The sequence below is a fragment of the Antechinus flavipes genome, chromosome 4 (genome assembly GCF_016432865.1).
Source record: "Antechinus flavipes isolate AdamAnt ecotype Samford, QLD, Australia chromosome 4, AdamAnt_v2, whole genome shotgun sequence".
Lineage (NCBI taxonomy): Eukaryota > Metazoa > Chordata > Mammalia > Dasyuromorphia > Dasyuridae > Antechinus > Antechinus flavipes.
The window spans coordinates 127,725,252-127,739,048 of NC_067401.1; the positions used below are offsets into that span (position 1 = coordinate 127,725,252).

The 13,797-nt window shown below is 34.7% G+C and overlaps 1 protein-coding gene across 1 annotated transcript in view; it reads left to right on the plus strand.

Annotated features, from left to right (window-relative positions):
* Positions 1-13,797, plus strand: part of CA10 (carbonic anhydrase 10) — a 657,942-nt gene that overhangs the window by 271,677 nt on the left and 372,468 nt on the right. Inside the window, exon 3 of the mRNA XM_051994265.1 lies at positions 11,992-12,134. Coding sequence (XP_051850225.1) covers positions 11,992-12,134 — 143 coding nt within the window. The remainder of the gene's footprint in view (positions 1-11,991; positions 12,135-13,797) is intronic.

Consider the following 13,797-nt stretch of genomic DNA (forward strand, 5'->3'; position numbering starts at 1 on the left):
TTTATTCCTAGAAACTTTTACAAATTAGGGTTTTTAAAAGTAAACCTGGATTAGGAAATTCCATATTCACCAAAACTTAAAAAAAAAAAAAAACAACAAAAAAAAAAAAAAAACCTTTTTTACTCATATGATAAATAACTTGTCATATCTCAGATTAGAAGTGTCCTTGAATTTTCTGGATTCTCAGATATGGTTGCAAATAAGTTTCACTTTGCTCTCAATGTTGCCAGAGTCTACCTCTGGTAACCAACTCAATTCTGTTTACCTTTTTATAAAAGCTAAATGTGTCCTGTGGATATGCAGAAGTATTAACATGGTAATTTTCTCTACTGAGTAGGTGGAAATAATTAATGGACTGCTTTGTTGATATACATAGCTAGATCTTCTCTTTGTGGCTTCAATTCCCAGCTTCAATAAACTAGTTGGATATTTTATCAGAGGCACCAGTAATTATCAAGGGTATGAATAATTGATGTCCTAATTCGACCTGATAGGGATTCATGCTATTGTTAGGTGGGATTTTAAATCCCAGCCATAGACACAAGGATATACTGCTTGCATATACTTGAGTGCATTTCATTTTTTCCAGTGAGCCAGAAATAAGTCATTGAGATTCTCTGGCTCTAAACTCTGAAGGAGGTAGAGAAGAGGAGGAGGAGGAAGGAAAAGTTTTAAAGAAAAAAATTCTGGCTGTGGTTTCAGTTAGGAATTTCACTACTATATAATAGATGTCCTTTTAAAATCAGAAATTGGGGAATGTTTCATGGGTGAGGTAGGGCTTGAAGTAAGAATTGAAAAACAGGTAGAATTTGGAAAAGATGAAAGGAAAGGAAAGAATTCAGGCAGAGGAAGAATTAGCTTGTCCAAAGACATAGAAGTAGATGTTTTTATGCACTAAAAGACAGGGTGGAAAGATTGTTCCAACTGGAGCAGAGTATTCTTAGGTAGCTAAGATTGGAATATATGACAGAGAATGTGAGTTTGGAATTTATCTTCTATCCAATCAAATATCAATCAAATATTTCTTAAATGTTTACTCTATTCCAGATGCTGTACTAAGCAATGGAGATACAGAGACAAAAATAAATAATAGTGCCAGCCCTTGGTGAGCTTATATTCTCTGAGACACAATCAACAGTTTCTAAACAAGGGAGTGATAGGATCAGAACTAGGCGTTAGAAAACTGACCCACAGAGGCATATAATATAAATAGATTGGGAGAATGGTAAGGGAAGACAAGAGGCAGAGAAACTGCTTAACAGACTGTTGGAATATTCTCTTCATGATCAAGTTCTGGTCTAGGGTAGAAATGATGGATAGTCAACAAGCAGTTATAAACTTGCTGTGTAGTGAGTATGTAATGGGCTGAGGCTTGAGTTGATGCACTCAGGTCCCAAGCACATGAGGCTAAATAATAATTGGACCATACTCTATTAATATATAAGCTTGGAGAAAGAATGGCCCCCACCCACTCTTTGTGCAAGTCCTGATGTGTTGTATAGGAAATGACGATTTTGGTGGGTGGAGGCAGGGGAGTGGAAAAGGAAAGCCTCAGCCCATTACATGAGTACTTCGAAGGAAGAAAATATGTGAGATATGTTTATGTATTATAAATTATCTATCATGGGTAACATCTATCCTTCAATAGACAATGGCAATAGAATTGTTCAAATCCTTACGGGCCTTTAGATGAGAATACTAAGGCTCTTGCTAGTGGAACTAAAGCACAAAGTATGCATACACAAAGAAGAATTCAGCCACAACAGGGTTAATTTAAGCACTATCATGCTTGACCTGAATCAAACTTGAAATCAAAAAGGGGACAGAAGCTTCTAGCAAGGAGCATTTTAAACATCTTCATTAATAATAGCTCAGAACCAGGATTTATTGTAAGTTGGAATAGGAGAAGGGATTGTAAATCAGAATCTGTGAGAGGAAGAGCAAGGGAAAGATATGACTTCTCATTTAAAATATATTCATATGATTTATGGTTCCAAAGTATGGCAGTGTTGAAATGGAAGGTTTTCTTTTTCATTGCATTTTCAAATCTCATACCAAAGCAATCCATGCCAGTAGCCCCACATCCCACCCTCTCTCCTTTGAGAAGATGGAGATTTCTTGATTTACCTACTCATCATACAAATTGTCTTCTCTTCAAGTTATTACTTGGAAAATATTAATCAGATCCTGAGAAATGATGTTTAATTGGCTCATCTACTAAGGAAAAGGTTGTCAAAGCATTCATTGATCTTTTTTTTTTCGTTTTGCCTTTGAAATAATATTCAAACATACTAGAAGAGTCAGCTTAAAATTTGTTTCCAACCCAAATGTCCTTCTGGCTGCTCCCTTAGCACATTGGTGCCTGAATTGCTTTCACTCCTTTATAACATGTCTCAGAATTCCTACTGCCCTTTTCAAGGATCAGCTCACATACTATTTTCTCAACTAGATTCTTCCTAATTCTGTTCATTAATGCTTGATTACTGTGTACTTCATTTTTGTATACTTTCTATGTAATTATCTTTGTACTTAGTATATCTCTCCCAGTCCCTATCCTGTAAATTTTATGTGGGCAAGACTTTCTTCCTTCCTCCCTCTCTTTCTTTATTCTTTTCTCCCTCCCTCCCTCTCTCCTTCCCTTCCTCCCTCCCTTCCGTCCTTCTTTCCTTCCTTTTTTTCTTTCTTCCTTTCTTCTTTCCTTCCTTCCTGTTTCAGAAGCATGTAACAGACCAAGTACATTGCATAATACTAGGTGCTCAATAAATGCTCATCAAATTTAATTAGATTGAGCCTCCTCAAATGGCACTTGGGAACCATTTTTTCTTTCTATTTGGACACCCAGAATAGATACTTTTAAAGTACAGTCTTGATTGGATTCTATCTAGGGCAAATGTAGTGCTGACAGACAGAATTTGAAGATCCTCATGCAAATGGCATTTGGGAAATTGAAATAATCTACATTAATGGATAAAGTGCTTGACTCTTCAGCTCAGTATCAGAAGTTTTTCTAGAACCACAGTAAAAATAATGGAGCACACACCCTATCCCAATGTGTCTAAAAATGTAGTCTAGAAACCCCTGAGAATCCATAAAAACTTTTGAGAGTGTAGGGTACATGAAATCAAAATAATTTTGAATATAATACTAAGATATTTTAATTTCCAATAGAAATAAATATCAATAACTGTAACCCACATAAATAAAAACTCTTTAGGAGTTATTCTTAGTTTTTTAAGAGTGTAAAAGGGGTTGGGAGACCAAAAAGTTTGAGAACCACTGCTCTAGGATAGGGGTTGACAAAGTTAGTGGGCCAAATTGTACCATCTATTTCTGTAAGTTTGGGAACTAAGAATGCTTTTCTCATTTGCTTTGGGGTTTTTAAAAATCATTTTTGGTTTTGTTTTTTTTTAATATTTTGAAATATTTTATTGTATTTAAAATTTTTAAAAAACCTTTCTTAGCCTTTCTTATCCCAAGCTTATAAAAACAGAAAGCAATCTGCCCTCAGACCTAGTTTGTCAACATGTGCTTCTGCTATATTCCCTCAATAATCACAAAAGGATCATAGATTTAGAATTGGAAGGGACCTTAGAGTTTATCTAGTCCAACCTTCTCATTATATAAATAAAACTCAGGTCACAGAGCTTAAGTAACTCGTTTACCTCACAGAGTAAGTAGCCTGGCAGAGCTGGCATTTTAAATCAAATCTAGCAGTATTTTCATTGCACCGAATGAAATTAAAATGGCAACAGAGGCTATAGCTTATCCAAGGATTTTTCTTAACTTATCCATTTGCCCTATTTTCATGATCTGAACAGACTTGGGTCTTCTCCTGGGAACCAAAGATGCATAGCCTTAGCTTCTCAATTTCTGCCTTGGCAAAAGTTTTGTTGGTTGGAACAGCAGGATGCCTAAAAGTATGTTGACAAACTGAACTTGAACTTCATGGGTGCTTTTGCACTGAGGAGCTAATATACTTTGCGTTTGCCAAATCCTGTATTTTAAGCAGCCAGAATCACATTAGTATCTTTCACAGGGAACAGACTCTGGAGCCAAGAGAATGTCTGAGATTTGTGGTTTATGGCAGGGATAACATGATTGCTGTAGAGAAAAATTTTGGCAAGCTGACCTGTAACTGCAAAGCAGTGGTTAAATTAGATTGTGTAGGCTGCATGCAAATTAATTTGTAAGAATATTCAGGTCTGTTGCATACTCCAGTTTCTATGTAAATTAGACTATTGTGTGAGATAAAATACCCAGGAGTATGAAATTCAAACATTTTTCAACAGTTGCCCAAGAATTCTTGGGGTTGAATGAAATTCACTCATTTTTTGTCTTTGTTTTATTCTTTTATTCTTTTTTTTATTATTTAAGAAAAAGCCTTGTCTATCAAATTTTTTAAAAAATCAAAGCATCCAATTTGAAAGATAGACTCACTTAAATTTTAAGAAAGTTTTAAAGCAAAAATTTAGATAAGAAGGTACAGAAAGTAGACTAGGTCACAAAAAAAAAAAAAAAAAAAAAAAAACAGGTGTTGTCAGAGGCTAAAAGGACTTGGGTAGCCATGATTATTGAGTTGAGGTTCTTTGTTGGGAAATGGACATATTCCCAAAAACTTCTTCTACGCTGAAGCTGGCTTTACTCAGCCTCAGCTTCTATTTCCATAAAATGTGGATAATAATAACACTTATCTCACCAGAGTTGTTCTGCAAAATCAAATGAAACAATATATGAAAAGTGCTATGCAAATCTTTAAGTATTATATAAGTGCTAGTTGTTATTATTATAGCCATTTATTCACAACATGAGAAATAAGAAGCTAAGACCTGGAAAGAAAGACTCAAATCCTGACAAAATTCAGATTTAGTAACTTCCTTTTGTCTCTAGGATGCAATGTGAGCTCCTCTATTTAGCCTCTAAAGCCCTACAGAACCTGGTCCCAGTCTAACTTCCCAGTCTTGGACATTACTCTCCATTCTAACCTTAAGATCCAAACTATTTCTCTGCTCCCACTTCATTAGGTTCCATATTCCATTCCATTTCTGTGCCTTTGTGCTGGGCATTTCTCATCACTAGAATGTCCGCCTTCCTTACCTGTACTTCATAGAACCCCTCTGATCCTTAAAAATCCAACTCATTCACTATCTTCTGCATAAAGATACTGCATGAAATGTTATAATCTATTTGTCCTTTTAACCCAAACGAGGCAATATTTAGATAATTAGCTTGATATTTTTGTGATTAATAATTTTAAATACAATATATGATTTTATATGATCATGTTACTTCCTCGATTAAATTAGAGGCTTGTTGGGAACAATTTTTTATCCTTTGAACTTCCATCCTCAGTGCGTAAAACACTGCTTAACATGAAGTAGGCACTTCATAAATGCTTGACAGCTGATTGATTGACTGTGCCTGATTTACCCTTAAAGTCCAGGCTAAAATGGACCATGGGTCATGTGAAAGACTACTACTTTTCAGTATCTGGATTCAGGAAGACCTGAATTCAAATAAGACTTCAGATATTTACTAGCACTATGATTCTGAGCAAAACACTTAAACCTAATTTCCCTGTTTCTTTATCTCTAAAAAGGAGATAATAATAACTTCCCAGAGTTGGTGTGAAGATCAAATTAAGTAATAATTGTAAAGCACTTAACATAGTGCCTGGAAATAGTAAACACTTTATAAATGTTAGCTATTATTTTTACTATGGTACCCCCTGCATCTAGAATAACTCTATCATACCTAAAAATAAATGATAAATTAAATTGAATTTTCTCCCTTCTCTTTTTCCCTCTTCCTCTTCCTCTCTTTCCCTCCTTTTCCCATCACCCCCTCTTCTTTCTTTTACTTTCTTCTCCCCAAAAGCGGTGTCAATTCTTAGTGACATTCTATTTATATAGAAATTGAAGGAAATCCCCAAAAGGGACTGGCATCAGTCAACTAAAACCAAGCCTCAAAAATTGTGGTCACCATCATCAGACCCCAGATTGTACCTTGTCTACCAGAGCAGAGAGAGTCTAAGGGACCATTTCCTAGAATCTCTAGAGTTATCTGAGCAGGTGGCATATAGGCAGCCATATAGATCTTGATTGTGAAGTGGAAATATAAAGATTCCAAACTGTTTACTATAAAGTATTTCTTGCCTAATAAAGGCAGGGGCAGCTGTTCTCGTAAAGTTGAGGGGGGGGCAGGGGAAGCATTGATGTTTGGTGTAAAGTTTATTAGAGAAGTGCTTTGTATCTTTGTAGCAGCATCTGTCCAATTACTTTATCACAAAATGTCTGGTTTACATTCTATTAATGGGGCTGAAATTATTATTTTGTGAATATAGTCTATGGTCATGTGACAACAGCAACTGGTACCAATTCTGGCTCCTTTTGTTATGTTGCTGCATGAAATGCTGCATGGATGTTTGTTCATCAGAGAATTAGTAGGATTAATTACACTTTAGAGACCTTTGATTCATCACCTAACCAATCTCTTTTTAAAGAGAAATAAACTTTGGACATAAGAGGTAAAGAGATTTGCCCTAATCCACACAATTAGTGATAGTCAGAATTAAACTCCATTTTCCTGACTCCATGGGGCTTTTTTTGTATCACCTACCTTCATTATTTTAGCTCTCACCTCATTTCTTCACTGTGTTTCAGGGTTCTATAACACTCACTATGATTAAGAGAACAAATTTTTTTCTGGCTTGTGATCTCCAAAACAAAAAATAATAATAGGCTTCAGAGGTCAAATAGCATGTGGATTTCTTATTATTTTTATATTGCTTTTGAAACTTGAAAGGATTTGGAAACAGGTCTGAGGATAATGCAATCATAGAAAAGAGCTCAAGAAGGAAAAGATTATTTTTTTAAAAAAAACTATTTTTAAGTTAGTACAAATGAGAAATTTGCCAAACATTATGTTTGTGCCAAAAGATAGTGTTCTCCAAAGATATTATTAAGTGACTTTCTATGAGAATCAGAACAAGAGATGTTAAAAAGTAGGAGTACGAATAGGAGTCTAAAGAAATTAATGTAAAGATGGAGTATAACAAAACAGGTTATAGATTGTGATTCAGTTATAAATGGGGGCCTCAAATTCCTTCTGGCTAGAAGAGCCATTTTGGCAGTATAGGTTTTGAAAGCAGTCTGTGAAGTCCTTTTGAAATTGAAGGAGATAAAAGTTTTTACTGTACTGATTTATTCAGATTAAGCATTTCCAGGCAAGGCTGTACCATTGCTGAAGTTCTAGACTTACATAGGTTGGGCATAATTCTTTGGCACTTGCCCCACTCAGTGTTTTCACAAGATCCCTACAAGTTGGCTCATCCTATCCAATCCCTTGGGGTTTTCCTTAGAGATAAATAAATCTATCTTATTTCCAGGTCTTCCTCCAATGTGGGAAAAGACCCCCAGCTTTCTTGCAAGAAGAAAAAATAACAAGATATCAAATACAGTACAGACTTTACTTGAACTCAACAAAAATGCAAAGGACTCCTACTTAAGATCTACTTAAGACTTCATAGTGAACACTCTGGTGGACCTACTCTTTCATTAATGCATCCTTCAGACTTGCAATATTATTTGGGTTCCCCCATCAAAAAAAAAAGTGAAGGGAAAAGTTTAGTGATTTGAGATACCTAGATTCTACTCTCTCATCCTACAGTTCCCAGGGTAATAATGACATGCTGATGAATTCCTTTTGCTAAAATGTTCCCCATTTGTGTTGGAGACTAGCAATATCTGTTGTGACTCCACAGGAAAATCAGTTGAAGCTTCATTTTGAGTTCCTCAGATTAAAAGTACATCTTAGGAAGTTGTAGCTTGCTCAACTGATATTTAGCCTCAAAAGCAGGAATGAAGTAACTCTGGGTATGCCTTCTCAGGGAAGAGATGATAAGAGAAATTTCTCTTCAGCATAATCAATTTTTTATTAAAGCTTTTTCTTTTCAAAACATATGCATGGATAATTTTTCAACATTAACTCTTGCAAAATCTTGTGCTCCGATATTTCCCCCATTCCTCACTCCCTTCCCTAGAAGGCAAGTAATCCAATATATGTTAAACATGGTAGAAATATCTGTTAAATTGAATACATGCTTACACATTTAGTATAATCAATTCTTATCAAAGGATGTACCTATTAGAGTTGGTGAAGCAGTACAGGTATGTGATACGTTGCACTAAGGTACAAAGACAAATAAGACCTGATTTCTATCTTCAAGGGGTTTAGCATCAGAGGAATGGTAGAATGTGAATAAATTAATATAAATTAAATCATGAGAAATACAGAGGAAAAGTTCAAAAAGAATATAAAAGAAAGAGCTGAAAAGTTGAGGGAAGGCTTCATGCGAAAAATGAGATTTCATAACGGTATTGATAGAGGGAGGAGATTTCAATAAGAGATGGTAGGGGTTAGGTATGTTAAGTATGGCCCAAAGTTTGAAAACAGAATGGAAAAAAAAGTTAGTTGTTCATCAGGTCTGGAGAATAAATGTATGAAATGTGAGTTAAGATAGAAGTGAATTGGACCTAGAAATTAGTTTGGGTCCTATAGTGTTTAGGGTCAAAATAGGGAATTAATATTTATTATAATGCTTATGTAACAGACACTTTTTCAATTATTATCTCCTTTGAATCTCTTAACAACTATTATTATCCCCATTAACTTGTCTAATACCCATCTAGTAATTGTTTGAGGCCATATTTGAATTCTGATTTTCCTGACTCCAAGCCTAATATTCTAGCCATTGCGCCACCATTCCCTCTAAAGAAGGATTTGAAGCTTACCTCTAAATTGGGCTGTCAATGAAAAGAAGTCTTTAGACTGCTCTCAGTCCATCTCAACCCAGTTATTTCTCTAAATAGAAAAAAATCTGAATGATATTTTACATAGAAATCCATTTAATTAAAGCTTTAAATATAACATAGAAATTTAATGTACCATTTACATACATACCCTGAAAATTTAATATTTTTTCTTTCCATTAAATAAATGTTTTTATCTCCATCTGTCTAGATAAGCACACAATCAAATTATAATAGTAGGATTCACATTTCTGTCCATAATTGATGAGTGAGAATGACTGTTAATTTGTGGTTTTTTTTTTCATATCATTTTGTTTCTAACAACTTACCTAAAATATTTTGTAGGTTCCAGGCAAGACACATGATGTCAGAAAAACAGGTCTGGGTTGGGAGTCAAGAAAATCAGGTTTTACTTTTCTTTGGACAAGGTATATATGCCACATCTGGGCTTCAACTTTCTCACTTGTAAAACAAAGGAGTTAGTGATAGACATTTGGTCAAAGCATTGACCAAACAGTTCTTAAAACAAAGACTAAAAATTATTGTAAATCATAGCAAAGGTTGCTCCAAATTACTAAAAGTAAAAGAAATACAAATCAAAACAAATCTGAGGTTACACCTCATACTCATTAAATTGGCAAAGATGACACATACAGGAATCATATTAAAGAAGCTGTGAGAAAATAGACATTGTTAATAATATGCAACATTTTAAAAATATATTTTGTTTCTTTTTAGCTCAGAGAATGCTTTTCCAGTTCTATTTCTTAAAGGGGTAAAAAATAGGAACAAAGATCCATATTTACCAAAATACTCATAACAACATTTTTCTGGCCCAAATAATGAGAAACAAAATAGGTGCATTTCAGGTGGGTAGCGGCTAAATAAATCATGGGGTGTGACTGTAATAGGAAATCACTGTCTTATAAGAATTAATAAATGTGAGAAATTCACTGAAGCTTGAGAAGCTTCTGTCTGTCTTCCCATTCACCTGTCTGTCCTTCTGTCTGTTTGCCCATTCATCTGCCTGTCCTATCTGTCTTCTCATTCACTTGTCTGTCCTTCTGTCTTCCCATTCACCTGTCTGTATTTCTGTCTGTCTGTCTATTGATCTGTCTGTCTGCTCATTCATCTGTCTGTCTTTCTGTCTTCCCATTTAAACTGATGCAGAGTTAGTCCTAGAAATAAAAGCAGGAGCTTACTGAAGTCAGCTCCAAAGAGCTTGTAAGAACTGATTGTTCAATTTTCAGGGTAGGTTTTTACAGCCTGGAAATCAGCAAATACTACTTTATTTATTAGTTTGTACATTGTTTAGCAGAGGACCATTGAGACCATCCAGACTAACTGTCCCATTTTATAGATGAAAGCAGTATACACAATCACTACAATACAATGAACCTGAATTTCTTACAATTATGGTGAATAAATTTGAACCTAAAGAAGATAGGAGAAAATACATCTCCTTCCTTTGGAAAAAGTGGGGACCTATGGATCTAGAGTATTACATATGATGTCATGTACAGGATGATTTTGTTAAAAAATATTCTAGATATTTGTGAGAAATATAACATATATAAAAGAGAAAGATCAATATAATATAAAAGTGAAATCTGATAGGAGAGAAGAAGGGAAAGGAGTTATATGTTTTCAAAATACAATATAAAAACAAAACACATCAAAACTTTTTAAATAAAATTAATTTTTAGAAAATCCATCTTATATTTTACAGCTGATGTGACTAGTTAACCTTTAATTAATGCTTTAAAGTTTGCCAAGTGCTTTACTTATGTAACTCATTTGCCTCTCAGAATGAATCTAAAAGTTAAATGTTGCTTTTTTTTGTTCATTCTTTTCAGTCATGTCCCCATTTGGGGGCTTTTCCTGGCAAAGATACTGGAGTAGTTTGCCATTACTCTCTCCAGCTCATTTTACAGCTGAGGAAACTGAGGCAAACAGGATTATGTGACTTGTCCAGCTAGTGAGCATCTGAGGCCAGGTTTGAATTTAGAAAGATTAGTCTTCCTGACTCCAGGCCCAGCACTTTGTACACAATGGCTACATAGATGAGAATATTGAAATTCAAAGGCAGCAGTGACCTGCACTGGATCCCATAGCTAGTATCTGTCATAGGAATTATACACAGGTCTTTATATTTTAAGTCTAGTACTCTACCTACAATGCCAAAGTGCCTCTCCAAATTAATACTGAATTTATGTAGTGGTTCATAACAATTAAAATGATTCAGAGAATATAAGGACGTCATATTGAAGACTCCTCCTAGCCTTGAAATTCTACAAGTCTATAAATGGCTATCTCTAAAAAATTTCAAACTTTCCAACTATAGAGAGTTTTCAATGTATTTTCAATTCATCCCTACCTAGCAGGATCAGTTTGTTCTTTCTTACTCTGAGATGTGATTTAATAATGAGAGCTAGCATTTATATATGCTTTAAAATTTGCAAGGCACTTTGCAAATATTGCACTTTATTCTTATATCAATCATGGATGTACAATTGTTGTTGCTTAGTTGATTTTTAATTATGTCCAACTCTCCATGAGCCCATTTGGGGTTTTGTTCATAAAAATGCTGAAGAAATTTGCCATTTCCTCCTTCAGTTTATTTTTACAGTTGAGGAAACCGAGTCAAATGAGGTGAAGTGACTTGGCTAGCATCACACAGCTAGTAAGTGTCTGAGGATGGATTGGAAGTCAGGACTTGGTGACTTCACTGCACCATTTAACTGCCTCTATACCATTTGACTAAAATCACAGAGCAGAAATAATGACTGAAATCCAGGTTTAGTAGTACAATTCAAAGACTACTTTGTAGTTAAATGATCTAAATTTAAATATGTTTTTTTTTCTATCTGTATCACATTTGGCGTATGATTTAATCCTTCTAGACTTTGGTGTCCATATGTAATATATAATTCTGTAATATGAATAAATTGTGATCTGTAAAATAAAAGGGTTGTAAGAAGTGGACTCCCAAGTTCCCTTCTAGCACTAAATATATGAACCTATATGTCCACTTTTGTGCTCTCTGTATTAGACAGTGATACATTGTGAGCTTCATTTATTTTTAAAAGCTGGTTCTGCAGCTTGTGCTCCAAATATGTTCTTTCCTCCCTTCTCAGATTTCACTCCCTCTCTAACTCTACAATGCTCCCCTTTATCTTTACAGTTCCTTCCTTCTGGGGATTGGTCAACTCGGCTTGGAATCTTTGCTCTGTTGGAAAAAGACAGTCACCAGTCAACATAGAAACCAGTCATATGATCTTCGACCCATTCCTAACACCACTACGCATCAACACAGGTGGCAGAAAGGTAAAGAGCATTGTCATCTTGATGTATTAAAATAGGGATGAGGTAATGTTGGTTACTTCCATGTTCTTTAATCTGCTGTTATTCTCTTAAAAGAATAGTCTAGCTTTCCTCTTTGGAATTCCATAGACTTCAGACAGGATGTCAACAAATTTATATTATGTGTAAATTACAGATTATTGCTTTTCTCACCAGATATTGCAGTCCTCATCCTTCTAATTACCTTATACTTCTTGGAGATTGCCCAAGGTCTTGTCCCTTGCTACATTACAAAGGTCAGAAAATAATAAGCTGCATTATTTGCAGAGGACATTGGGAGAACAGATTGTTCTCTGAAACATGTTTTCCTGGATCTTCAATGACTTTTATCTCTCTTGACCAAAGATCAACTTAAACACATGTACATACATACATACACACACATACACACACACACACACACATAGAGAGAGAGATAAATATATAGTTATATTTATAAAAATATATTTATTTATATATGTATATATAAATATACACATTTATATATATAAATACAAATGTGTATATATATATATATATATATATATATATATATATATATATATATATGTTAATGGAAGCTAAAGGAAGGAAAGATAATAGTAAATTCAGATCTTACCCATCACAGAATAAAAGCAAATAAAAACGACCTAGATGATTTATTTTAAAAAATCAATAATTAATCTTCCTAGAGGAATCTTACTGACTATGAGTGTTACCTCTTTTGCAGAAATGCTTAGCTCTGCTTTGTGGTACCTACACCAAAATTGGCCTCAGAGATGATGATCTGATTCTTAATTTGTACATCAACATAGCCTCAGTTGTTATGGTTCCCCACACTATTCCCGTCTTCCTACGCTAGCATTTTTCTTCACCATTATATTTCTATTTAGCTTCCTTCTGATGATGAGTCGATAATAAAAGGGGAAAAAACTATACTTGGAAAGTGGTATTTGAAGGTTATTTAACTGCTGTGAATTTAAGAATGTTTTAAAGGATTTCTCATGCAAGGAAATGAAGTTTGAAATGAAAGGCAATTTTTGGTTCCTTTTTCTGTGGTGTTGTTTGGGCAGTTGCTAATTATTCAGGATTCTGGATCATTTGAGTTTTCTGCTTCTTTTGCCTATTGGACACATCAGTGCTCACTAATCTTTCTGCCAGATCTGCTTCCCAATTTGATTGAGGTCCTAATGTAATTAGAAAGAGATTCTTTCCCCTTAGATGCTCTGGATTTTTGTCATGTCATTGTCAGAAAGTCTAATGAGTCCTTAAGGAGTTGTCAATACGTTACTCAAATTATATACCAGGAATTGAAGGACTGTGTGCAGTTGGATGTTAAAATATGCCTTCTCCCATGTTCATGATTTGTTCATAAGAAGTTGTATGTTGTTCTAAGTATTCACAGATTCCTTAATGAACTATGCTAGGAAAGGGCTCTGCCAACGTCACAGGGCTCATCCCCACAATCTCAAGAAAGGATCAGTTAGGGAAATGAATATAAACTGTTTGCATTTTTGTTTTTCTTCCTGGGTTATTTTTACCTTCTGAACCCAATTCTCCCTGTGCAACAAGAGAACTGTTCAGTTCTGTACACATATATTGTATCTAGGATATACTGTAACCTATTTAACATGTAAAGGACTGCTTG